This window comes from Pseudochaenichthys georgianus, chromosome 9 (assembly GCF_902827115.2).
Source record: "Pseudochaenichthys georgianus chromosome 9, fPseGeo1.2, whole genome shotgun sequence".
Taxonomy (NCBI): Eukaryota; Metazoa; Chordata; class Actinopteri; order Perciformes; family Channichthyidae; genus Pseudochaenichthys; species Pseudochaenichthys georgianus.
Genome location: NC_047511.1, coordinates 35,228,708 through 35,253,121, shown reverse-complemented (window position 1 = coordinate 35,253,121; position 24,414 = coordinate 35,228,708). Strand labels below are relative to the sequence as shown.

Below are 24,414 nucleotides of genomic sequence, written 5' to 3'. Positions count from 1 at the left end.
CATTCTCATGGCTGGCCCTTTGTGGGATCGAGTGGGTGCATGTGGAGATAGATGAATAAGACCTCACACACACATAAAACACACACACACAGCACACATACACACACTTTAGTAAATAACCCAGCAGGAAGTACATCAGTGTTTCTGTACAAATGAATACAGATGACTGAGCTAAAGAGAGACATTTATACACACTTTGGTCGAGATGACACAGACTTCATCTCAGTGACAGTTAATCAGACATCTGTGTATTGCCACCCCGTGAAGAGGGCTGCAGTCCAGTCAATTATCTGCTCGATGATATGATCATGAGTGGCATAGGCCAGTCCCTAAGCACTTCAAAAGTAAAATCATTGGCTAATTAAGGAAATGCAGACTGAAATCTTTTTGTACTGTAGCTTGATCACTCTGATTCAATTCATTTGCTCGAGTATCACACCAGCGGAGGACATGATATCCAGAGTTAATTTACACTCTGCTTCTCTAATGCGACTTTGCACGGTGGAGCTGTGGGACAGGCTGGCGTCAACCGTTTACAGGAAGTACCAAAATTAAACACAGCACAGCCTTTAGTCTGTTTTGCTGCTGCATAAAGATCACACATAGAGATCGACATCAGATCTGTGATTCAGATACACAGCACTTTGCTAATCCTGAGGTGTGGAGGGGACATCTGAGGGGAAGATGTCACTATAGGTGCCATGGTTACAACCATCGCACTTCGAAAGCCATGTGTTTGATAAGCCACCCCTAGTCTTCATCCTCCCACTGTCACACACACACACACACACACACACACACACACACACACACACACACACACACACACACACACACACACACACACACACACACACACACACACACACACACACACACACACACACACACACACACACACACACACACACACACACGGAGGAGAGGTGTGGTTAAACTCATGTACATTTTACTGTTACTGAACAAATTACTGATGTCCTGTTGTGGTCTAACAGGCGTGCTCCATTCTATTCCCCATACACACACACTCTTCCGTTGCGGTTTGGCCAAACGTGCATTCAACCCTGAATTCTCCAACTGAAATAAGGTGTCACGCTCACGCTTAAAACTTGTACAGTTGGTGTGAGGTGCTGCCAAGATTGAGACACACATTGTTGTCAGTTCTTCTATGTGTGCTTTTTAGCCTGAGTTATTTTGACCAGAGATGTCTTAAAGATGTAGCTTGAATGGAACTCATTTGAGGGAGTAATTGGTGTGTGAACAAGGTGAGAGGTGACAAGAGGTTCTTGTTAATTTCTCGCAGTGCTTTGGTGAGCAGAGTGCTGATCGGAGCATAGATGACAGCTGCATAATTGCACAAATGAAGGTGGGAGGTTTCTACAAGCTAGGGCCTTGGTCCAGACTAAGCTCCCTTCATCAGCTCTCTTTTTCTCCTTCGCTCACTTTCTGTCTCTTCCCTCATTTCACACTCTCTTCTAGCCAGTAAAGGAGATGACAGATTGAACACATACAGTATATAAATGAGCGGACTTATACACGTATACACTTCTCATAATATTTCCATAGAAGAGACATGATGACTCAGCCTTTCAGTAACATGCCCCATTTCCAATGGACTGGAATTACCTAGGGACCTTGTGTGATCTAGACTTTACCAGTATGTCGGGATTTTGCACAGGATAAACAAAAAGCCTGTGTCTTAATTCATTTGACTTGCCACATCGGAGGATTATCAACAGATAGGATTGAAAAGTCATATTCACGCTCATTCTGCAATGAAAACGAACATGGGAAGTTGAGTACAGGACATTCAAGTACTGGTCTGGGACATTTAAAAACTAATTCAGTTTGTGTCACAACTTGTGAAACAGCCTGAAGCCATTTGCACTGTTCTTACGAATGTGGAAAATATGACTCCATGTCGCCATACATTATAGTTACATGAGCCAGTAGAATTGTCCCTTTAAAAAGCCATCAAATCTCATAATCCTACTTCATCAATGTTATCCCAGCGAAAGGAAACAAATAGGGGAATATGTTATGGACACTGATAACATATAAAACTGTTGTTTACTCAGTTGACCTGTGTTTGGTTTAATGTGGTAGCTGTGGAAATATAACTTTACAAATTGAAGACATTGCAGATTCTTACTGGACTAAGGCATACATTAATTCTAAAATCCTTACGGACTACATGAGGACCCCATGTAATGCTAAATACATGTGTGTTGTAATCTTTGCTCTTCACTGTCTTTATAGACAGTGGAACCATGACTAAAGCACAAAGGAGGTGTTGTGTGTATATGCATGTCTGAATCACACACTCATACACACTTCTACAGAAAACACACACAAAAGGCATCATCTTCCTATGCCACTTGGGCCACGACACTTAAGACACTCAAACACGAGCCAGACAGCTACTTATACAATCATTTTATCAAAACTTACAGTGGAGAGAAGAGGAACATTAAAACAGCCTTTGTGGTGCCACAGTGGCTGGGCCACCTCACACTGAGTCACTTAGAGGAACATCATTAAAATGGCTGACCAAGTTCACAGAACACTTCCATCTGTGTTTCCCCAGTGTTTCTTCTTTGCACACATGCCTCCACCATCAGTGGATATTCATCACTGGGGTTCCCCCCTCCCCACACTCTCTTTCTCTCCCCCCTAGATGAGATTTAAGAGAGCTTTGAATGGAATCTTTTAGCTCCCACATGACTCTCTCTCCACGCCGTGTTTTTCGCTGCTGCTGAGCGACGCGCCGCTCACACAGAGCGCCTCTGTTCCTTCAACACGGTGACACAAAGGGTACATTTGAAGCATGCTCTGCAGCACGCCGTGGACGGAACACACGCCATAACAAATGGTCCTGTTGTGTGTGTGATGAGCGACCAGACAGAGAAACCAGGCATTGACCTCTTGTGATGGAGCCCTAGGGGCCAGACAAGGCTACCCAGCTGTACCCCTCTGACCCCAACACTCTCCATTTTGACACTCGGCACTGTACGTAGGCTGTAAAATGTAACCCTTTAATAGGGAGTCTCTTTCCATAAACTTGTGCCTGACATGTCCTTAGGGATGAAAATCCATTGACACACAGAAGCTAACACATACGATTTCTTACACATGTTCCTTAAACATGGGTTGCTCCACTCTCCAAGGGATCATTATGGCGTGGTGAGCCACTCCAAACATTGAATTAATTTAGTTGCAGACATATGCTAGCAGTTACTGAGCAACACGTTTGTGTGTGCTCCAAATGGGAGCTATGGGTGTTGTCATTTTGAATTTACATCTAAATCCAAGATGTGGTAAATATAAAAAGGACGGCTCATCATATAGAGAAACAGAGAATTCAGCTCTACATTCAAAAGTCCATATGTTCTGACTGCACGTCAGTCAATTTGCTGCTTCAGTATTTAGTGTGATTTTATTTCTGTTTCCACACACTTGTTCTACCATTTTATAGCTGAACCCAGGCAGGATGTGTCACAGCCCCAGCACTAGGCAAACATTCCCAGATGAACTCCACGACCACTAACATCAACACATCATGGACAAAATCTCCACTTGGGTTTGGGTTACTATTACTCATGCATTTTATGGCCCAGAGTGGGTGAGTGGGTGCCATGTGTGTGTGTGTGTGTGTGTGTGTGTGTGTGTGTGTGTGTGTGTGTGTGTGTGTGTGTGTGTGTGTGTGTGTGTGTGTGTGTGTGTGTGTGTGTGTGTGTGTGTGTGTGTGTGTGTGTATGTGTGGGTGAGTGTGAGTGTGTGTGCATATTAGCAGACAACTGTGAGCGAGAAGAGGCCATTCTTACCAGCACTGGTGCCTGCGCCAGTGGTGAGGTCAGCACCCATGAGGCCACCTGAAAGATGAAAGAGATAGGAGAGCAAAAGAGAGAAAACCATTAGAGGATAGACACCCACATACCATCCACTAAGCCTCCTGTTTGTTACCTTGCTGGCCTTTCAGAAGCTAACTCAATTTAATCACAATCCACAGTGTGTGCATGTGCTCGTGTTTGTGTGTCACTTTTATATGTGTATGGATACCAGAGGTTATACTCCTTTCCACTCAAACAGTAACACTCTAAGCAACTGGACACTGTGAGTGGATACATTAAGCTACCGTCCAAGAAAAATGATACATTATTATTCTTAAGCCATGTGAGGTGGAAGAGTGGGAGGGTCGAGAACGTGTGCGGTTTGGTGTGGATGCTATGAGCGCCAAAACTCATATTGAGTTTGTGCTACCGCCTCTAACATCCAGTTGTAATGACAGGGTGAGGGTGTGGGCAGCAGCCTTCAGACCAGAGGGAAAGAAAAAGGACTTTGGACAACAATAACAAACCAACAGACCTGATTTGCTTATGTCACCGGCAACTTAAATCCTATACATAGTGCAAAACATCCCATATTTAGAACACTGAATCAACAAGATTCAGGGCAGGGATTTATTATGATATTAAATGTTTACCTTAGTTTGAACAAAATACTGAGCAGGCAATATGTGACTATATATAGGAGGGACTTTGGATTCATTTTCTGCCTTAAGGGGACATATTGTGGGTAGACGTGTGAGTCCATTAGCTAGACAGACAAGGGCACAGATAGACAGATGGGATAACAGCGTGTACATGGGTGCATGAGTGCGGGTGATGCCCTTCTGGGTTACCTGCACTGGGGGGTCTGTGTGTAACTCCGGGGGACATGCTGTTTCTCTGTAGGCCATGGTGCGCAAGTGGCAACAGGTTGTGGTTGCCAAGGGAACCACCAGGATGGCTGTAAATGAGATTGTTCTGGTTGCTAATAGGAATGGACACAGACATGTCATAGTTCGATTGGGGCACGGCCTGCTGAGAGAGAGAGAGAGAGAGAGAGAGAGAGAGAGGGAAAAAAAGAACCAGAGAGAAGTTGGATTAGACTAAGGACACTAATGATTGCAGTGAGTGAAAAAGTACAACAAGGCTTTCAAGAAAAGAAATGGACACAGAAAGAGAGAAAGAGACATGACAACTCGGAAACACTCCAGGAACACAAAGGCATTTTAAATTGTTTGACTTTCTACAGTCAAAGCAGTCAAACACAAAAGAAAAAAAGACAGACAGCCAAGTTCAAAAGGACAAATGGACAACTAACAATAGACATGCATAGATGAATTGTACAGAGAACAACTAAAACAAGAACTAAAAATATGAGTGAGCATGGAATTAGGAGGGGGGCACTGAAATTAAAAGGGTAGGCGCCTAGAAGACTCCTCTCAGAGGTACTCATTTGCCCAGGAGATGATGTATGGGTTGGCAATTGTTTGTCACTCAAACTTGATCTTGATTTGGTAGGCTTCTTTGGATATAAGATAATATAAATGTATTTATATATGTTTTTGTTTACTCCTTTTTGAGCCAGTGGAGTCTTTGGGAGATAAATTATCTCTTGTAATTCCTGGACAAACAGTGACATACACAGTTTCCCCCAAACATATTTCATATGAAGACTACACAATGGAAATAGTATAAGACGAGTCCTATGTACTGTAAGGAACTCTTGTTTTCCTCCAAACATGTTGTGACATATTCATTGTCAAGGCAAAAGGATAACCTAAGGAAATATTATGTTGTTGTCACTCATTTATATTTCCCCCGAAAACTTTCCTGGTTTGTTCGATTACATCAGAAGGCTATGGTTTACTCAGAGGAAAAGTCAATGGCACCTGTCTGTCTTCCCCTCAGTAAAAAAAGGCTACACTACTTTTGCTAAAGTAGCTTCAACACTGGATAACTGCATGTAATTAGGAATCATTTGTTTTACTGTCACATGGAGCTAATGCAAAGTATTAAAGGGTAGACTCAGATCCGTCAGCAGTATCATCAGCAACATGAGTAGAGGTAGCCTGTCGGCCCCAGGCGTCTAGTTTGTCATGTTTATTGTGTCACTTGGCAGAAGGGCTTAACCTTGAGAGTGCCCTGGAAGTGGTTGATCCTGCATGTTAGCTTTAGGAAGTAGAAAATAGGGCCCTAAATTATTGCCATGTGTCTCAGAGCCACAGAGGGAGCGCATCAGGGGATCATCAGCCCGGCTTATGTGGAAGTGGGATATGTGCCTTATAGCGCTGCTTCGTCGTCTTCAATTTTCTCCCTTTTGCTAATGTTCTTTCTGCAGGCCAAATATTATTTTATTGCGGCGCTGTGAACGTTTCGCTTTTACTGCAACTTTATGAAGCGGTGGGCTAGCCAAACGCTATGGAAGCTTTCTTTTATAACCATTCAAGAGCTGTCTCTGGTTCTGTTTTATTTTCTGAAGACTCTCAGTCATTTCTTCCATCTCGGATTCCTTGTTGGAGATGTTATACCTCATGAATTCCCTATGCAGTGTTTTCTAAGAGTGGGCGAGCTGTCTCTGTGCACACATTTGCGTGCGCACACATCCCTTTTGCTGGTTGTAAGGCCCCCATCTGTAAGCTGTCCTTTAACTGGTGCCATCCTTCCTGTTTTCACTCATCTTCCTCCTCCGCCTCTCCCCACAGTCCCCTCAACAGTCCCCTGCAATCCAGAGGCCCAGTGCTTGGCAGCCACCCTGACCACACACTGAACTGCCACTTGTTGTGTGTAGTCAACCCCCCCACCCCCCAAAACACCACCACCCCTTCTGTTCCAACCCCCATCCAGCTCCGATCCCAAGCCCACCATACACCGCCACACCATCCCATCTCACTTACCCCTGCCTTGCTTCTAACCACATATCCCCCTTCTCCCCGCAGCTTAGACACTACTGTTCATCTCTAAATGAGCTACCATGGAATGATCTCTTTCTCTGTAAGTCTAGAGCACTAACCATTCCAATATGGTGCTTTCTGAATGAAATGCAGGCTCAGTTTACATAGAAAGCAGCCTTTATTTTGAGGTCTCTGGCAGCTGTCTACAGATTTGGTTCTTTTGATAAATTAACACTATATATTTTAAATCCAGCGATTCACATGTCTTGACACTTCCGAGTCTATTAACAAAGATGCGTTAAAGGCTATCAAAGACTTTGCCTTCAATTATTTCCGTAATGAGGAGAGATAATTGAGTTTTGTAAAGTAGGAGATGTGCTTAAGCGTTTTTAATGTCTGCTGCTGTTTCATTGCCACACTGCATGTCCTTGTTTTTTCGGTTGACTGAGCGCTGTGTTTTGGTGAAGGAAAGGAAAAGCGCATGCAGACCACACCTCCCCTGAGAGCCAGGCAAGGCATTATGGGTAACAGGTTCAAGGAGGGAACCCAGTAAGGTTAAAATTTGTCATGAGAGAGAGTCTGCAATTACTATAGCAAAATGCCTGCTAGTTACGGTTACAGTTAGGTTAAATTAGAGGACCGTTCCTCAACTGTAATTAAGCTATATCAAAGGACTGTTATTTTTCAATGTAAGTATACAATATAATTTCATTCTAGTCTTACACTCACTCTCACTTTGTGTATTTAGTCTAGCGGCAAACATTTGTGGTTAGCTGGGTTAGCTCAACAGTTACTGGCCAGTCAGCATTTTGTTAGCCTGCTGAGGAAGCGGCTAGCGTCACCCAGTACTTACAGGTATCTTATGAGTTTGAATCATGTGATCAAACTCCTCATTAATCTGTTTGTATTTCTCCTCTGTGCGTGGGGTGAGGATGAGAGTAGACTCGAGCTCCGGGCTTTCGCCGCCTTTGTTCTCCTTCTTGCTTAATGCCTGCCAGGTCCCACAACCACAGAGACGGACGGAGGGAGACACAGGTGAAGGGACGGAGAGATGGGGTGGTAGATACAGATGACAAAAACGAGGAGACGAGGCCGTAGCGACAGAAAGCATAGGGGGAAAAAGGGAGACAGAGGAAAGAAAGGTGAGAGGGATTTAACAAGAGGTACTTACACAAAGTCTCTGTCTGCTGATCATCAGATCAATGTCCTCGTTTATTTTCCTGTACTTGTCCTCGGACTCGGGGCTGTGGCCGACTGAGTCGTCTGCGTCGGGGTCTGGGCTGTCACAGCCGTTTAGGCCCTTCTTTCTCAATGTCTGCAAACAGAGCATTTGCACAACATAGTTGAAGGGCTTTGGTAAGAAAAAGTGAAGTCAAACAGCTTGGGATGGACGAATGCAGATGCACTGTGAGGAGCTTCCATTTGGAATCAACCCTGACAAATACCAATTAGAAGAAGTTTTGTAAACCATTTAACAAAAGTATTATATATAAAGTATTATAAAGTAGTATATTGATTTGTTTTAATTTAACACATTACAAAAGTACTTCTTCTCTATTACAATTATGGTCTGTTCCCGAGACATTGTTCTACAAAGACATCCATCATGTTGGCGTGGCAAGAGGATACATTGGCTGCATTGTCAACAAGAAAGCATGCAGCCAAACATTCAAGATGGCACAAATGATTGAGACATACAAAGTGATCAAACTCTTGACCAAATGACAAATCACGGGCCCTTGAAACCTCATAATAACACAGGGAAAAGGAATACAAATAAAACATATTTTATTAACCATAATTATTGGTGTGTCATGAAACGGAAATAAAATACAGTTAATGTGGAGTACATTTCTGTGGTATATGTGCTATTACATGTGGCAGTTTCTGTTTTGGCCACCTGATGGCCACCTGCCACCATTACAGTGGCCAGAAAACAGCAGACCGGCAGAAAGCGCACTCTCCACTCACTGAGAGGAAGAGAGACACCGACAAAGAGAAGAAGAGGGAGAGAGAGAGCGAGCGGTGGAGCTGCCTCTGTCCTTTTTTAGATATTGTTGACAACCATAACAACAGGGATCCGTTTCAGAGCACATTACTGAGTGTGATAGCACAAGGGTATGTTTGCTTGAGCAAGTAGGCATGTAGCGATAGGTGCTCCGTTCATTTGCCTCGTAAAGTGAGAGACAAAGACGAAGCGGAAAAGAAGAAAAGTACAGTAGCTGACAGTTAGAGATCTCATCAAAGGCACCCCCCTCCCCTCCACTACACCCCACTTTCACTCTCCTCCTCCTCCCCTCTCTCCTCCTGGCTTTAATAAAGGGATATTAGTCTACAGGAGGAATATCACGGGCCTGCTCCTGTCTGTGCAGTCGTCGCTTCACACTGCGCGCTCCTACTTTCATCTGAAGCTCCATATCAGACAGACGTAATTAAATTTACTTTAGCACACCCTGTATTTGATGCTGATCAAGTGTGTGTGTCTTTCTCTGTACATGTTGGAGTGTGTGTATGTGTCTACTGGTGTGAGTGAGTGTGTGTGTGTGTGGGAGGGGAAAGAGGGGAATGAGTCTGTGCATGTGTGGGTGTGTGAGAGTGGGTGTTAGCGTCAAGAAAAAAGAAAGAGAGACTGAGCAGGAGCAAGGAGGAAGATAGATGCTAAGATAAGTTAATCTCAGTGAACTTCTTCCTCTCATTTGTTTGTCTCCGTCAGTACTCACTCATGGAGGAGATACGAGTGCTAGCTCCTCCATCACAACCAGCGGCAGATGTGACAGGGAGCGATCTGCCTGCTTAGAAAACAAATAGCAATGCAGTCATCTCTCATGTCAGCACAACAAAGGCCTGTTTTGAGTGTGGTTTTAGTGAACTTAGAGGGCTTCTTTTGTGTGTGTGATAACTGTTTGATTCCTGAGGCGTCTCGTGGCGAGGCAGCTACTGTAAGCGTGTCAACATTTGCTGGCTCTCCTCTTCTCTCTCTGAATCCTCACTTGGCCCCCAGAGTGGAAATCTGGAATTCAGAATTTGAAAGTGTCTCTCACATCTTTGACAGTCTTCAGGAAATCACACCAAACAAATCAACCGAGGCGTTGCAGGAGATCTGACTTCCAACAGACCTTCAGTGAATCAGGCACTCTTGCTCTATCAGAGGTGGATGAGTCAAAAGAACAAAGGGGTTGCAGAGGTTTCGCACACTGTCTTTTTTGGCAAAGGCGTGAGATGTAAAACTTTTGCTATTTCTTTTGTGTAGTTTCATTCTGGCCCTGGCGATGCATCATATCGAACTGACAAGTGCTGAACCACTGGCCTTTTCTTTTCGCATGAGAATGCATGCAAGAAAGAACTTTTCTTCCTACTTGCACAGCTTTCCTCCAGCTACCCCCACCAGCACAGAGTGCATGAGGGATTCACTTCCATTCTAGGAAGACTAGCAGTGGGGCATTGCTGGAAGAGGAGAACTAGGGCTTGGGTAACGGTGACACCCAAATGGGGGAAACTGAGCTGGTGGTCTCGCAGGGGGTTGGGCAGCGGTTGCGTTGGGTGTTGATTGGGTGCAGGGAGCTTGAGTGTTATATGACTTTGAAGCATGTGGCCCAGGGCTGAACACATTGAGGGTTGGGTACAAGGATGGTATGCTGCTCATCCCAGTTATGCCCACCTGTTTTAAGACATCACACCTGTTGCCAAAGACTGACACACAACCCAACAACCAATCAGATCTGTTGGAGTGCTCATATAGCCATAGAAGGGCCCTCTTGCGCTCTTCACCTCACCACCCTACCGCTCTAATCTCGTCATCCTATATGTTTCCCCCTTCTTTAATAGCCCATTGCTTAATCTGTGCCCTCAATGTGTTGTGTTTCATGGCTCTGCGCCACAAAGTCATCGAATGCTGCTCCAAAAATGGCTTGGCGTCTGTTATTCAGTGACATCATGACTATATGAAAGAACACATCACAAACATACATTTCAAAATGAAGTAGAGAATAATGATCATTGGAAAAGAAGCTGCTACCCTTACCCTGGGTATGAAGAGCTGGCATCAAAATAGAGTCTTTGGGGAATATGTTAATAGGATGAGGATTAAACGAAAACACTTCGGTGCAGTTCACTTGTGCCAATAATTCTATGAACAAAATATTCCCACACATTTCGGTTATTCTTTAACTAAATTTCACAAGTAACTGGGGTTTTTGATATCACATGGACATGCTCATTATTTTTATTCTTACAAAATGACTGCTGTCATACAAGGAACACTTGTTTGTTGATCATTAACTAAGTTTGTAGCAATTGTATTGCCTCTGTTTACATACAAGTATTGTTTTTTACTCTTACCCAATCATCTTTTTGACGTGTCAGCTTAGCTAATTACCTTAGAACTAAGAACCACATTAACATATCCTTTACCCTTGCTCCTGCTGTTTAAAATGATATGTTATGAAATGAAGTAAGCAAACTGTCCATAAGAGGGAAAGACTGATGGGAAAATAACAAGCTATAAACTACTACAATGCGAAGTCACCAGGCTTCGTACACACATTGAATTTAGTCAAAGAAGAGAAAGGAGAAAAACGTATTACAGAGAGGAAAACTGCAAAGAAACCTGTGTATGCTTGCTCGTCTCAGTGTCTTTCTCTGTGGCCCCTTTGGAGGCTTGCTCCTAATTAAACTCCTTCTTCATGATGCTCCCTCATGAGTTGACTTGTCACAGGGCCTGTGTGAAGCAGGCGCAGCATAGACACAGTGTCCTACATATTTAGACACCCGTCTCATTGGTACCCTTCAGCTTTGCACCCTCAGCTAGGCTGGCCTACACTGGGCTGGGCTAAGATGGGCTATATTACTACATTTAGCAAGGCAACCTGGGCTGGATTAAGACGATAAAAGGCTACTAGAAGCAGGAATGAGCTACAGGGGAACTGATTTGTATTGAATATATTGCTTGGTGTTAGTACATCTGTCAAAGATTTGAGTTCTCTGATGTTTTAATTGCAGGAAAAGGTCCAGCCTTATACTAATTTCATAGTTTGGGGTGTGGGTAATAACTTCATGTCGCTCTTGAGAAAAACTGTGGAGGGTATTTGGGTGTGAATTCTGGGTGGCCCCAGGGGGTCTGCTAGGGACAGCTGACGCCTGCCCAGAGCCCCTGCCATACCAGGATCCGTCTGCTCGGCATTCTGCCACCCTGCTCACCCTCTCTATCCATCTTTCTGCCCCCTTCTTTCTGTCTTGTCCTGCTGCTCAGTATGTCTCTGTCTCCCTACCACTGTCCTCTTCTCCTCATTTTCTGCAATAATACCACGGCTCAACAGAAGCTGAATCAAAACATTGTTGGCTTGATGGCTACATCTTTATTTCTGAAAGACTCGGGCTAGTGGATGGGTTGTGTTTGGAAAGAACTTGATTGCTGACCATTCCCCTCTGCAGTTATTTTGGCAGTGGCTGAAGGGTACGACACATTCAATATTGTGTGTATGGCTATTGGCGACGGCCAGGCCAGTGAATGTTTCTCAATGTCTTCAACCCAATGGCTGACAGCATCAGTGAAAAAACCCTCAACAAAAACAGCCAGTTTATAATAGCCCTTTTATATATTTGCCAACATTGTATGGTCTTCAGAATACACATACCATTGTAAGCAAAACAAAGACTTATAAAAGAAGACACTATAGTACTAGAGCACAAAGATTCCCCCCAATAAATGGAGCATTTTATGGTTTTGCAGTATATTACAGCAGTCGATGGAAAACAAGTTGCAGACAAGCAGAATATAAAATCATTTATAACGGTGCCACTTATGGTTAATAATGTTTGCTGTGCTGTTAAAGTATAATACAATTGTACTATAATACACAGCTTTGCCTGGCAGGGTCTCAGCCTCTGTCACAATGTGAAAAAGTGTACAGAACAGATCAATTCACTCTGACTATCAGAATCACTCCTTGAAGAAACGACAGTATGCAAATGATACAGACCTGTGTTCATAATGTCTGAGAATGTGTGTATGTTGAGTGTAACCAGGGAGTGCATCTACAGTGGGCACTACAGTCTTCTCAGTAACTAGTTTAAGACCCAAGACTGAATCACAATGGAATTTAAAAGGCTCCCAAATAATCTTTAAGAAAATCTAAAGTTTAGGGCTACAATAATAATTCAGGCTTCTTTAAAATCAGACAACGTATGATAATCTGAATAAAATATAGATGGGTTAACCTTACCAAATATACAGTACATCTTTTTGACTGGTCTTTACACTAAATTACAAACCCATTTAGAGCATGACTTTCAAAGTGGAAAAAGATGGGTAAAGAGAAGACGTTTGGAACACCACTGGACATCAGGGAGCTCCCTTGCTCTAACCTATTGGCTAACTCAATTTTGTCAAGACAGATTGGTTGAGAGCCGTGTGGCTCAGTGTCAGTAGGACTGAGGCAGTGGGGAGAAACGTTGTCCCTTTTCATCACAAATAACAAGACGAAGGTGGTCATGAAGTAGACCTGCAGTGTACTAAGACCCCACAGAACCACTGACCAATACGCACACTCAGGGTGGGCTTGCGAGATGGAGATGGAGTAGTCGTATGTTTGATATGTGCTCTCATTCGCTTTAATTCTACTTTTATTTCTTTTTCTGTCTGTCTGGCTCAATCTTACTTGCTCTCATTTTTTGTCTCTCCCCCTCACTCTCTCTGTCTCTCTCGCTCACTCTTTCTTTCTCTGTGCTTTTCAGCGTGGAGGGAACATCAGAGGGATCAGGCTGGCTTAGCTTATTGGAAGCAGATGGCAGACCAAAGGCAAGAAGGCCACAGTTTCATGAAGCGTGGTTTGAACATGCCAGGACCATGTCGAGGGGCATGCCCATGGATGATGGCTACATGGTGTGTATGAGTGTGTGCATGTGTGTGAGTGAGCATTTGGGAGGGAGATGGTTGATTTTGTAGGTTACCGATCTGAGGAATGGGACCCCCAAATCACAGGCTGTCCCTTTCTTTTTTTTCAGTCATCATCTGTGCATCCCAATGCACTGGTTGAGGCGACTTTTGAAGAACTATGCATCAATGACTTTTCAGTGAATTGGTGGCTTTGAAGCCCCTTACTCCTGGTGCCCTGCTGCACTATAATCAGGAATCAAAGGCTGGCGCCTGGGATCCATCATCTCTGGCAAAGTGGTCGTGTGTTCAGTAACGCTGGCTAACTGAGTATGTAATTACTTGCTGTCTAGGGATTACTTGATTGACTAAACATTAAAAAGAGCGAGTAAGAAGTAGAGCAAACATTTGTGAAAATGATCAAGAGTATGTAAGAGAGACTGTGCGTGTTAATGTTCCTTCACATTTCTCCAAACTGTGACATTGTGATGGTGCATGTGCTGAATTCACCATTGCAGAGCCCAGTGTGGATGAGAGCCCACTAGCAGACAGACAGTCTTAGCTAGCCAGTACACGGCACAATACCAGATGGTGCAGTGTTTCCCATATGGAATAGACAAACACTGAGCACATGTCAGAATCCAACACTGTTTGCTCCAGCAGCATCCTAGCCTTGGGAACAAAGTGGTCATTCACACTAGTCAGTGCACTGTATAATTACCCAGATAGACATTATGAGACACAATGCCAGCTCAGTAAAACTGGATAAAGAGGGCACTTATGTCTGTACCCTCAACCTACCCATCTTTCATCCTGTCTGTGCTCCAGATGCATAATTTGTCTCTCTTCACATGAGATGAATGGGCATGAGTCTTTATATTTCTGATTCAACATAAAAATCTATTTGCCAAGGCTCAATTATGTGTGGAAAATACTCTCATACTTACTTTGCAACGCTTTATGAGCAGTTTGTTTCAGTTATTCACGCACCACTATTTTACTGCACTGTAATATTAACAATAAGGTCTTCAATTGCTTATATTAAGTCATTATCAAATAGAAACACTGTAACATCCTCAGAAAAATCACTTCAGTTCTCTATGTGCAAAACTTCAAGTACTCCAGCCACGCTCTATTCCTTCTTTGTCCCCCCACCAATCGTCACTTATCGTCTTTTGTCTCACTGTCTCTTATCGCGTGGTGCCACAGCAGGAAAAGGGAGCCTGAGGGAGGCCTTGAGTAACAATGTCCAGCCGGTTGACCTCTATAGTGTGACCTTGAGTTTCCACACCCTGTCCAAAGCAGCAATCATGGCATGGGAGGGGCTGAGGCCAGGGGGGAAGCTCCAGGCAGGGCAGGGAATGCCATCTATAAAAATAGCCTTCATTATTCTGAATTTTCCACAAATAGTTTCAAAGAACAAGGCATCATTTCATCTTAATGGCTGGCGTGAATTGTTTTGGGCTGTGTAATGGAAAAGCCTTGCATTTGGCAGCGTGGCCTCAGAAGTGGCCTGCCTTTTTCAACGCTCCACACCACAGGGACCACATATTGGCACATTTCAAACAGTCTATTTATAAAACCTCTTCTTGTTGTTGTGTGAGTACCTCAGACTTCCGCTTCAGTATATTGACCTTAAGAAACACCTCTGACGGAGATCCAAGTGGTACTTAGTTGCTTGTCTGAGGTTCTGCTTTTCTGGGCAGCGGCCGTCTGATGTGGAATATAATGCTGAGCCCGTAGATCACATACTTTATCTGTCATCTTGCTTTTAGCCAGGCTTAAGAAGTGGAAGAGGCATATAGTCTATAAAATAGGACCTCAGTAAACTTGCTCTCTTTATGTCTGAGGCTGGCGCCGCAGACAGATGTGTTCTCATGTGCCAGCTTGAAACTTGGAGCAGACAGGGTTCAGCCGTGTGAGGAGACTAATATGTTTGTGATAGCATTTTCACTCGTATCATAGGCAGACTGGCTGAATCAAAATGCTCTTGATGCTATTGACGTAGATAATATAACTTGCCAGAAATGTATTTTCTCTTTTATAAAATGTTTCGTAAACAACCAGACAGGAAACCTCTTGTTTGGTAAGATATGGGGCGTAGAAAAACAAGTCAATTAAATAATAGACTTCTTTATCCAAGGGATCAAATATTTATAGGCACAGCAGGGTCTCAGATCAATGGTCTTATGCATGTGGTCGCCGAAGGGCAAGTCGCTCCTTGGAAAGGGAGACGGAGGCTGAATGAGTACTCTGACACTTCGCTTACTCACGCCATAGTTTCAAAAACAACCCCCACCCACCCTGTTTGAAACACAAAGAGGGGGGAGTGAAAGAGAGAGAGATATTCCATGCCTATTCTTCTACCCTCTCGAGCAAGGACCGCCAGCTAGGCGACTATTTTTAGCTTCACCACACACTATTTTTAGACCACTACCACTTTTTGAGGCACTTAATCGTAGATCAAACAAATGAGTGATATTGGTGGTTTTATTGGGGGTTCGTTCTTTATTTTTAACATACCATTATATATTGTTTATGTTAAAAGAAAAAAAGAAATGTAGGAACTAAATGTGTACACGTGTTTTGCCTTGTTTTTTGTCAACGCCCTTTGCTATGCAATACAAGAAACAATTATCTGGAAGCCTCAAGTCCAAACCGAAGAGGTGAGGCGGGTGTAGACGGGAAGAGGAGGAGGGCAAAGGTTCGCCTCTGTTTGTGGAATTCACCACACTTTGAACACCGGAAAGAGGTTTCACACACAGTATATATATATATATATATCATATGTTGTGCTTGTTAATAGTTTCTACCAACCTTAAAGCTTGTTGTAACTCTGTGAAGGACTTTAAGGGCCAACTTTTCCATTATCGTTAACACTGTAAATACATGGGTAGAGGTGTGGGAAAAGTTACTAACAGTTATCCGATTTCTGTCACCCACTCTTCAACATGTAATTCTCCACTAATATCTTTTAAAAGATGTGCTGTGGCGTGTACACAGACTGTCATCAGACTCTTTGTTTTAACAAACTGATACTGTTAGCTTTCCAATGTCACAAGGTTAATTTACTTAGTCAGTGAAAGCAGCTTCAGACCTTAATTCTCAGCTCACAGGGAAAAACAAGTCAAGTTGCTGATCTCTGTCGCCAGTAAACACTGAGGTACTGTGATCTATTTGACTACCCCGCCCACGCCTTACCTTCAAGTTTCACCACATGAAACATGAAAACCTCTAAACGACTCTCCACAAAATTACTATGGACAACTGTAAGGCAGGAGATATGACCTGACGCCCTTATTTCTTTTGGATGCTGACACATGTTAAAGTCGTTCAGGATAAATTAGAGAAGGCATTCAGGCCAGAGTAATTATACAGGGTTTCAGAGCCATGAGAATAAGTCATTCAGTGGCCTGATCAATACAGAACATTCCTTAAGGCTAATGTTCTCCATGCTTGTTTAGAAACCAAATAAGCATACAGAATAGCACACATGCTGGAAAATATTTTCACAAGAGCGCGGCAGAACATGAGCCCACTGGCACTTCGGAGGGGGAGATCACATGTTGTGTTGACTTGCGAGAATATTATGAGAAAGCAGAGGGTTTAAATTAATAAAGAACGGAATTTTTAAGGTACATGACAGTGAAATAATCTGAAAGAATATCTGTAGTATTTTTTATGTGCGGAAAATTATATTTTATTGCCAATTGAAGCATTGTGCAAGCAAGGCATGACGTGAACTGGTGTGGGTGCGCTTCATTACTCGTTTTCTTTTTGCCATCTCCCAGACATACCTGCTTGATTTATTTTCTCTTTATGTTTTATCATTTTCACCCCAGCCCCCAACGCCTCCTTTCTCTACCACCCTCCCTCCCTCCCTCCAGTGGACTGTCACTGGGCTGAAATCACACCTGTGCCTCTCACACATCTCAGCACACGGGTGAAACATACGCAGGGTGAAACATGGTGAGGGAGCTTTGCTGAATCTCATTAGCCAAGCGGGTAGTCATTAACAGAATGACCTTTGGAAATAATTACCAGCCTTCCTCCCTCCATCCCTCTTTCCCTCCCTCCTATTCTTGCACTCATCCATCCCTCTGTCCCTCCCCTTCCCCTTCTCATTCTAACTCGATAGTTCCTTCTAGGTGAGGGCAGAGGAAGAGAAGGAGAAAAGAAGGGAGAGAAATGAGTTGAGGATGGGTGGTGAGGCAGGTCCCTGCTGCTGCTGTTTAAGATTACAGGGTGAGCTGAATTTTCAGATTAGGTTAATCTGCTGGAAATGGGATTGGCCAACAGCCTTTCCTCTGGCAGGTAGGCAGGTCAGCCCAGAACCAAGAGGCATGTGCCATTCCATGTGATACTTGAGCCAGAGTGTGCTTTGTGGCTGAGGTCATCACAATGCCGTTGGCTCTGCAGGGTTCAAGCTAATTGTCACCCATGCAGTGCAGTCTTTTCAAACACACACTTACAAAGGCCAAACACCCTTTTTCTGTGTGAAAATAGGCACAGTTTATTTGCACATACAGTACACAGGAATGGTTTAACGTCTTAGCACAGGTATATCCAGGCATTGAGGAGATATCATTTTTTCACACCTCAGTTACTAACCCTTTAGTTGTTTCAAAAACCTGCGTTCTTTGTTTCAACAGAGGGGAAAACAAACACATTGTGGAACAGGGATTTGGCACAGCCCAAGTGTGTTGTTGGATTTGGGGCATTCACAGAAAGAACCAGCCAATGCCGCTTAGGTCTGGGGCCTGGGGTTGATCTGCAATCATGAGGGGGGGGGGAAATAAATGACTCTTTCATGTGCTATTGCAATTAGCAAGCCCCGTTCCCGCATAATAAATCACCAATAAGAGCTGAAAGTGATTGTTCTTAAGCCGGGGAGAAAAGAGGAAAAAGGAGAGATGGATCTGTTCTCTTGTCATTTCCCAACACAGATCCCCATTTCTCCTCTAATGCTGTTCGCATGTCCAGGAAACCGGCCTGGCAGACAGCAAGTATAGGAAATCTATCTGCGTGTTTGACTGTTTTATCTGGAGCCAGACTCAGAGTGTACTGTAGACCTGCCAGGACGACACATTTGGAACCAGCTTTGACATCAGACGATGGGCGGATCCACCTCTGTGTTTGCTTTCATCACGTTTGGGCTTACTTTGAACAATTAGCTTTAATTAAGTGGACATCCCTACTATATACCAGCTGGGATGATTGTGTACTACATATTTGATCAAAGTCTCTTGGGGGAGTCTCTGCGAAGTGAGATATTACTGTATCCTGCATGGCAATACATGTTTGTGATTAAATGAAAGCATTTAAAACATTACAAAAATAGATTAAAATATGTTTTGGATGCCACTGTGTTAATGTGATTGTTAAGAGTTTCTTGATGTCATACATTGAGATAATAATAATACTTAATGTGCAGTCAATTTGATGGCTGATGTTTTCTTTTGTTTTACCACTGTCTCAGAGAAGGGTTGGCTTTGGTTTCTTTGGCTTTTGCTTCCAGAGATATTTATGGAAGTGTCATTCCCAACTGAGACTGTTTCAACTGAGTCATCAAGACCTTCTTTACCTCTCTCTCTCTCTTTCTTTTTCATTCCCCCACCCATGCTTACATTCAACCTAATGCAAAACAATCTCTTAAAGCTTGTATATGTTCAATGAAAAACAATGAATAGAAAAAAAGCGAGGGAATGATAGAAAAAAGGCCTCCAGCCTCTTGTAAACATGCTGTAGCTAGAGAGGCTGTGCAACGCTCACAGTGCCACTCTCTCAACAACGCTAATTATCAACCAAAGACATGCTAATTACATAGAGCTTTATTGCTAATGTAGCAGGCCTCTATGCCAGCCGCCCACACTCTGAGCTCCGCTCCCCTACCTCTGCCTCTCCTCCCACTACACCTTCAGGCACAGCAGCAGCAGAGGGAGAGAGATGCAAGCAGTTTGTATACTTCTAAAGACATGAGCTTTCCTACAAATTGAAAATTAAATATGTCACAGACAGATGTCAAATCTAAAGCCTAATTGCTTCTCTGTCGACACCCCTAAATCCAGCTGTCCATGTTGTTCTTGACCTCCTCCTCATCATCCTGCCATCTCAGCAGGAAGTCCGCTTCGCTCGTGCCTCCCCCTAAACTCAACAACCCACCCATGTTCCTGCACCTGTGACGTAGCCTAGCAGCGGCACACAAGGCTCGGCAGGAGACATCCACCCCCCTTTTCCCCTCGCTCGCCCTCTCTCTCCACAGAACCGCCTCCCACCCATGCTAAACGTGCTAGTGTCAGCCCTGTGGCCAATCCTGTTAGCACACCGCTGCTAAGGCTGAAGGCCTCTTCAGATCGATTTATCCCGCTGTGACTCGCTCAGAGTCCTCAAGGGATCACAGTGTAGGTAGTGCTCCACAGCACTCTCTCTCCCACTAGGCTCTTTAGCATCTTCCCCTGACACGGCTGTTTACACGTTAGCCATCCTCTGCTCTCTAATGGAGACACAGTTAAAGAGAGAGATTCAAAGCAGGGAGCTCTCGTGGCAATTCATTTAGATTTCTAATAAAACTCAAACTAAGCTTTGGGGACAGATCATAGATGTAAACAGCTTTAATAATTGTTTTGCATTAAAGAGTTGCATATGATATTGTAACTATTAAAAAAAATACATTGATGTTTTAAAGCTTACAAAGTTTTAGCCTCAGCCACATTTACAATTCAAAAACTCAATAAGATGAGTTATAGGAAGTTAATTAAAGCATACAATGCATTGTAAACAGGAATATAAGCTGTCATGCTGCCTCTATTGCATTTATTTGTGTTTCTAAAGGCTTTCCATGTTAATGCACCTAGTCCATTCTCTCTCGTCATTAAGGTTAGCCATATGTTGCGTGCTGTATCCCTTGATGTATGAGCGACATTTACCCAGTACATATTTGACTGCACCAAATTGAAATGGTGATGGAACCAAAGCAATAATAACAACAGCAGACAATATTTATTTATGCTGCTTTTGAACCTCCAAACATGATATGAAGGAAGAGGTAATTATATAAGGATGGCAACAACGTAAGGCGAAATCTCTTCTAAAACAAAATACATTTGATATGAATATGGTAATTCAGAAGGTTTGTGTTCAGGTGCAGAGTGCCATCTGGAATGGCAGGACTGTTCCCGGTGGGTTTGTCCACCCGTGGGCGGGCGACAAGCCCAGCAACACCCATGTGAAAAGATAAAAACATGCCTCATGCTGTTTGATCCTGTGTCAGATCGGCCAGCCAGCAGGTGTGCATGTTTTATAAGGGTATAATGTAAAACATAATTAAATGCTAGGCTAAGAATGGGAGACGAATGTGTTATGCATTAATTGTGATCAAGTAAAATGTTAACAATTTGTCGCCATCAGGTGTCTGTTGAATCACAGACAAAAAACATTGACAAAAAAAGTGGATATAGACAGTTTTGAGATTTTATATGTATTATTATTTGGAATTTCTAACCTTTATAGTGTAAAACAAGAACAAAATATATTTAATGTCAGGAAGCATTAAAAATGTAATTGGGTTTGCAAAGTTGCTTTAAATAATTAATGCAACAAGCAGACAAATAACATGTATTTAACATTAGTTTTGTGGGACAGGTGCAGATAAGCAGCAAGCACGTTGAGAGTGCAAGAGAAAGGGATAAACTATGCATGAATGCGTGTGTGTGGCCCATAGGGTTTGTCAGAGCGACAGTGTGAATGTTGCATAACAGGTTCATGTTGAGAGCTTAAGGATCCTGGAAGGGGTCAGCGTCATTTCCTGCTTTATCTACCTGCCTACTGGCTGGCCTTACAGCGCTGTTTAACATCACCTTGAGCCACAGTAGCGACATTTGTCCAAAGCGACATCCTTGTCTGAGGCACGTAACGGCGTAAAGACACAGAGGGCAGGGGCTGGTTATTGCACCCCGCAGGGGACAGACTAAGAGGTCCAAATCACGGATAGGCTACCACTTATTTTGATAAAAAGTAGTACACAACAAAAAGAAGCAATTTAAATTAACACATTTTCTTTACATTTATTTGATAGCCCTACTATAATTCATTATTGATATGGGCACTTCACCCTTGGGGAAGACACACAACCTATGGGAGCAATTATTTCTTACACTATGTGAAGTGTGAAGACCAAAAGAGAAGTAATGGTTTGCTGAATGAGTCACAATGCTGTAACCATCTGTCTGTTTATGTGTTTCTGTGTTTTTGAGCCTGTGCATGTGTGTGTGTGTGTGTGTGTGTGTGTGTGTGTGTGTGTGTGTGTGTGTGTGTGTGTGTGTGTGTGTGTGTGTGTGTGTGTGTGTGTGTGTGTGCTCCTGTGCGTGCATACAAGAGTGCCGTGTGCATCATTTTTGTAACTTACCTCCACAATATCGGAGTTGGTCCTGCTCTCATGGGGCTCGTTGTACTCGGTGTATTTAAGCAGGACCTTGTCCATGTCTGTGCTGGCATACTGGAACAGCTTGTTGGTGCTATTGAAGATGATCAGGGCAATCTCACAGTCACACAGCACACTCAGCTCATACGCCTTCTTCATCAGGCCAAACTTTCGCTTTGTAAATGTCACCTAAAAAAGAAGCGGATAGAAAACAAATAGTTAGGCAGAGGCACGGAAGATTTATGTTCACACATACAGTCACTGAACTGAAATTGGCTCACCTATAATCAAATCAATCTTTGTTCCCCCCTAAATGGTACTCATCATTAAATTACAGCTACAAAAGTCCCCCACCCTCAACATGTTCTCTGTAATAAGGGAATACATAGAAATCCGACGTGACAACTTTTCCTCAATAAAATGAGTAATTCTCAGAGAAACTGAATTAAAGGAAAGTGAAGTCTGCTGATAGTTCAACACCCTACTCTACCAGGAAAAGAAGAAAAAAAGAAGTTGGGCTTGTTTTTAAGGAACTGAAAATACTGTGTCTCAGACAGATAACGGTAAAGAAGATCAGTTAATGCTAGTACATCAAAGCTCACAGACGTTCATCTTGGAAAATATGTAATGTTAAATTCTCCATTTTAAATACCCCTACTGGGCTCTCACGCTCAGTCATGCTTTTACACTAGGAGAATGACCTATAACTATAATCCAAAACAAAATGTGAATTTCATTGTGACATTTACACACATTGTTAAGTTGTTTTGTTGCCCAATGAACCACCTGGGTGGATGGGTTCCCTGTCTGTGCTTGAAGCTATTTGTGAGTGTTCAAATAATGACAATGCACTCTACTTAAACCACACAAAAAGAAATCTCTAATAGGGTATTTTTCTCTCGTTCCCTCTGTCTCTTTTTCTCAATTTATTTTCTCTCTCTTTCTCTCTGGGTATTTGTAAGTGTGTGTGTGTGTGTGTGTGTGTGTGTGTGTGTGTGTGTGTGTGTGTGTGTGTGTGTGTGTGTGTGTGTGTGTGTGTGTGTGTGTGTGTGTGTGTGTGTGTGTGTGTGTGTGTGTGTGTGTGTGTGTGTTTGTATGTGTCTGAGGCCCAATACTGGTACATTTAATAACACGCATACAAGTGCCACATTGTCAAAATAGAACAGCCACTATTCCTCTATTGTTTGGTTCAAAACTAGAGCATTGAAAGTGAGTTAATTCCAGTGAGCTGCACCTGGCTTCTTCTCCAAGCCATGTGTGCACGCTCTTTGGCTGAACGGGAAAACGAGAAAATGTGCCACTGCCAGCTTTCTTCCCTGAGCAACACAGCTTTTTTAATATTGAGATTTCTTTCATTTCCTTCAGTGACTGTGTGTATTATTTACATTGGAGATCTGTATTGACAAAGCTTTTTTCTTACAGAGAGGAAATACTGCCAGAACTGTGCCCAGCTGGTAGCTAATGATCTCAGTTTGTTGATTAACTGCATGTTTGTCTATTCTCTTCTGACACTTAAGTGGGCCAAAAATCACAGAATGAAAACCTCCCTACACTCATTAAACATGCTCTGAATACAATTGTAAAAGGCTCTAAAAACCATTACAAAGACAGCCTTTAAATAAGAGATCTGTGTGTGTGTGGTCGACCAGGGTAATGCAGGAATCGATCTTGCGGCATTAATCTATCATGGATTGCCTTTCACATTTTCTCTTTACAACTCGGGGGCCTGAAAGAGGAGATAGGGTTGGATTGATATTGATAGGTAGTTTTGAATTTCCTGAAATCATATCTCCCAGGATGCACCAGAGAAACTGAATATCAAACCATGAACTCCACCCTGTCTTCTTCTTCTTCTTCTTCTTCTTCTTCTTCTTCTTCTTCTTCTTCTTCTTCTTCTTCTTCTTCTTCTTCTTCTTCTTCTTCTTCACTGAGAGTGGGTAAAACGCTGGTAACCTCGACCAGCTTCCGCTTAAAGTTTCACAGTGATGTCATTGCGTCACGCCAAGCTATGTGTCAGCCCGAAGAGGCTGAAACCAGAGACACGGACGACATTCTTACTCCTTGCAAAGCATTGTGCAATGTCAGGTTATTTTACCTCGGCACAAACACACATCTTATTCACCGACGACATCAGCGGAGAAAACTCCCCTGGGCTGTAAATACCAAGCTGACATTTACACAGTCTCACTGAAATATGAAAAGAAACAAGCCTCATTCTTAACGCTGAAAGATCAAAAGGCATCTTGTGACAATATAATTAATTGTCATATATGCAACCTACCCTGAGCTGTATTGTCTGAAACTGAAAAAGCACTCACTCCAAAGAGGTCTGCCAGCCTTAGAACCGCAGAGCTACAGTGCAAATTGTATTGAGTGTCAATAAGACGACAGGACTGTAGGACAAAA

The 24,414-nt window shown here is 43.1% G+C and overlaps 1 protein-coding gene across 8 annotated transcripts in view; it reads right to left on the bottom strand.

Annotated features, from left to right (window-relative positions):
• Positions 1 to 24,414, bottom strand: part of mef2cb (myocyte enhancer factor 2cb) — a 71,207-nt gene that overhangs the window by 7,517 nt on the left and 39,276 nt on the right. For 3 of the 8 annotated variants that reach the window (XM_034090171.1, XM_034090174.1, XM_034090172.2), the window contains 5 exons: positions 21,994 to 22,197; positions 7,890 to 8,033; positions 7,572 to 7,709; positions 4,682 to 4,862; positions 3,825 to 3,872 (listed from right to left, as the gene is read on the bottom strand). In XM_034090171.1, the coding sequence (XP_033946062.1) occupies positions 3,825 to 3,872; positions 4,682 to 4,862; positions 7,572 to 7,709; positions 7,890 to 8,033; positions 21,994 to 22,197 (715 nt within the window). The remainder of the gene's footprint in view (positions 1 to 3,824; positions 3,873 to 4,681; positions 4,863 to 7,571; positions 7,710 to 7,889; positions 8,034 to 21,993; positions 22,198 to 24,414) is intronic. The other 5 variants (XM_034090173.1, XM_034090175.1, XM_034090176.1 and 2 more) reach the window with 5 other exon arrangements.